Source organism: Carcharhinus amblyrhynchos, chromosome 20 (assembly GCF_965287045.1).
Source record: "Carcharhinus amblyrhynchos chromosome 20, sCarAmb.v2.hapA, whole genome shotgun sequence".
NCBI lineage: Eukaryota > Metazoa > Chordata > Chondrichthyes > Carcharhiniformes > Carcharhinidae > Carcharhinus > Carcharhinus amblyrhynchos.
In genome coordinates, this window is record NC_137343.1 from 45,542,393 (window position 1) to 45,545,666 (window position 3,274).

At 44.0% G+C, this 3,274-nt stretch overlaps 1 protein-coding gene across 1 annotated transcript; it reads left to right on the forward strand.

Annotated features, from left to right (window-relative positions):
• The first annotated feature begins 334 nt into the window (after positions 1–334).
• Positions 335–1,859, forward strand: LOC145356159 (transcription factor HES-5-like). Its single transcript, XM_080208770.1, has 3 exons — positions 335–459; positions 551–731; positions 829–1,859. The coding sequence occupies exons 1-3, from the start codon at positions 385–387 to the stop codon at positions 1,080–1,082; spliced, it is 510 nt and encodes a 169-aa protein (XP_080064896.1). The 5' UTR covers positions 335–384; the 3' UTR covers positions 1,083–1,859.
• Positions 1,860–3,274: the final 1,415 nt, after the last annotated feature.

Genomic DNA, 3,274 nt, shown 5'->3' on the forward strand with positions numbered 1-3,274 from the left:
CGGGCATACTTTCTGTCATAGAATTCCCTGCATGACAATGACGGGAGGGTCTTTCCCAGGGTCCTATAACCTCACATGAGAGTAATTTCCTCTGACTTGCTGTGTCATACGTGCCGTCCAGATGGTCCTCAGAGACAGGCAGAGACAAAAGGTTCAAAACGGCCCTTAATTCAGCATTTAGAAAGAAAAGCTTCTGTTGTCTCTCTGGCGGTACTGATTGGCTGCCGAGTGTGGGAAACACTAAGTGAAACGGGCACACGCTGTCCCCTGGACAGGAGGCTGTATAAATGGGAGCGCAGTTCCCGCTTCCCTCAGCACAACCGCTCCAACCGAATCGAGTCTTCACTGCTCCTTGCGGCTTTGCTGGCGATAAGTCCGGACAGAATGGCTCCCAAAACCTCTGGCGTTATCCCAAAGGAACATTGCGAGGAAAAAGTCACCCGGAAGGAAAAATACAAAGTAAGTCACTCCGCCTTTCCGAGTTAGGGAATTTCTTCCCTTTATATTAAAATGCCTTACTCACTCTTTTTGTCCATTTTTTTTGTTGCAGTTGATGAAGCCGATTATAGAAAAAAAGCGCCGGGATCGCATCAACAGCAGCATTGGCCAACTCAAGGCTTTATTGAGGGAAGAGTTTCAGAATCAGGAGCCCAATATGAAAATGGAGAAAGCAGATATCTTGGAGATGACCGTGAATTACCTGAAACTTCACAGCCAACGCATGCTCACAGGTATTGGTCGTTTTGTGTGTTTGAGTGCTCTTTTGCCATTATGGTCAATTCTTCAATGGCGTCCATCTAAACCACCCTGTGTCTTTCCCACCCACAGTGACCTACAGCAAGAGCCTCACTCAGAATTTTAAAGAAGGATATTCGCGCTGCCTGCAGGAGATTCAGCATTTTACCTTCTCCCCTGAAAGCAAGAGCGACGTTCAGAACAGACTGGTGAACCATTTGCACGGAGCCCAGGAGCCAGCTAAGGGCCTGTGTTACTCGGGCCCCGCTCTGCACCTTCCCAGTTATCAACAGGGTACCAAGCAAGAAATGAAAGCCAGCGTCACAGCGCTCTGGAGGCCCTGGTAGATAGGACTGAAACACCTCCGGACGTTTGCTCGAAGGAGAGAACGTTTCACGGCATTGAAACGCTCGGGCTGTGCTCTGGTGTGAAATAGTATTCCACAGTGGAAGAAATGTCATTAATATCTCTTCTGTGAAGCAGATGGGAATTATTTGAATAAATGAATTATTTCATTTGAAACCATGGCCTGCGGGACATGGCGTATTCTGCAATATTTGTAGGCGACTAGTATCATACCTAAACTGGCAGCTAGCTCGGTTCTTGTGTTGTCACATGTAGACGGCACCACCCGAGTTATTCTTTTATAAAGGAATGCCAGTGGTGTGTTGTGAGTAGTCTTCTTACTGAGGACTGTTTGCATCTTTTTTTAAAGGGTGTGGGTTGTATGTATGTTCATATATCAGCATTACACGGGTGTCATCGGTGCCTTGCATTCTAGTGAGTTTTCAGCATTTAGAGATGAATCGATTCGATTTTCCTTGTATTGTCGGCTCGGCGGGATTCCTGGACAGGAGGTGTCTATTTGTACATTGTCGTAAATGTGCGTTGTCCGGTTGCTATGTAACTGTCCCTGCATTGTAGCAATGCTCAATGTGATTCAGGCCTTGCTGTCAGTTCCATATTTAACTGTAAATTGCATTGCAGCAATGCTGATCTGAATGCGCCTCTGTATTCGTGGTTCTGTTTGTAAATATGTCCTACCTGTACTGATATTGAATCAGTAACCAAGTTGCATTCACAATCCCGAGTTAAGATGGGTATTTCATTGTAACAATGTTAATTCCGAATAAATGATTGTATTCAGAATTTCTGTGTCTAAACGAATGTGTTTTGAGGCGTCCATATTTACCTGCAGCAAGAAAATACATTGCATGACAGTAAAATACTGCAGTCAAAATAGATGAGATACGTTTACAAGGTCTTATTTTAAAACCATATGAAAGTGACATATTTGCGTGTTTTATTATAGTAAGGTAAATCCTCTGCTTTATTGGTTATATAATTACTGCACGTCTATTTTAGTAACTGGCCATTTACTTTCTGCCTGGCTTGAAGGATTAGACCAAGAGATAAGTCTTTTTTGTGGTGTATGGCGTTCGCTGGCTGGGCCAACATTTATTGCCCATCCCACTTGCCCGAGGGCAGGTGAGAACCAACCACATTGCTGTGTCTCTGGAGTCACATGTAGTAAAAAGTCTGACAACACTAGTCAGACTTTTTACTGTGTTTACGCCAGTCCAACGCCGGCATACCCACATCGTCACATGTAGGCCAGACCAGATTTCCTTCCCTAAAGGACATTAGTGAACCAGATGGGTTTTTCCGACAATGGTTTCATGGTCATCTGTAGATTCTTAATTCCAGGTTTTAATTTACTGAATTCAAATTCCGCCGTCTGCTGTGATGGGATTCGAACCTGAGTTCCCAGAACAGTAGCTGAGTTTCTCAATTAATAGGCTAGTACTGCTGGGCCATCGCTTCCCCTGAAGTCTATTGTCAGCTCACCAATTCCGTCAATATTTTGTCATAGTGGATTACCATGCATTTCCAGAGGCGCTAGCCCCCATCTCTCTTTTTTTTAATCTGTCTCATTTTCTCTCCCCCTCAATTTTTCGCCTCAAGACAACTCCATCTGGGCGCATCATTTCTTGGTTGTTAGCGTCATTTTACTACAACAAAGCAATTTGACACGGAATAATTATCGCTCAATTAGTATTCAATTGAGACAGAATGTGTATCATAATACTGTTTCAAACATTCCGAATTCACCGGTTAGTATTTGTTGTTTGGCTTGGTATTTGTGACATTGAGGGGAGCGATAACTTGAGAAGATGGAAGGCGTTCAAAAGACAAATGTGGAAATTCATAGCCTATTCAGATACATCTGGTTTTAACGCATTCAAACCCATTCATTTACATAAAGTCAAATTCGGCCCGAGGCAATGTTTGGAGTAGATGGTGAGATAGGGAGCAGAGTGGGGGAATTGAGGAGGGGGCGGAGGTAAGTGGTTAGAAACATATGACCTGATGGGGCAAATATATTATAAGACAAAAAAACACGGGGAGATGCGTACAGTCAGCATGGAATGAGTGGGTGCAGAAGTGCAGATTATGGCAAAATGGGAAGGAGCTGGATACTGGATGACCGACAACAGATTTTGGAGGGTTAATGAGGGGAGAATGGGTTTTGGGAAAG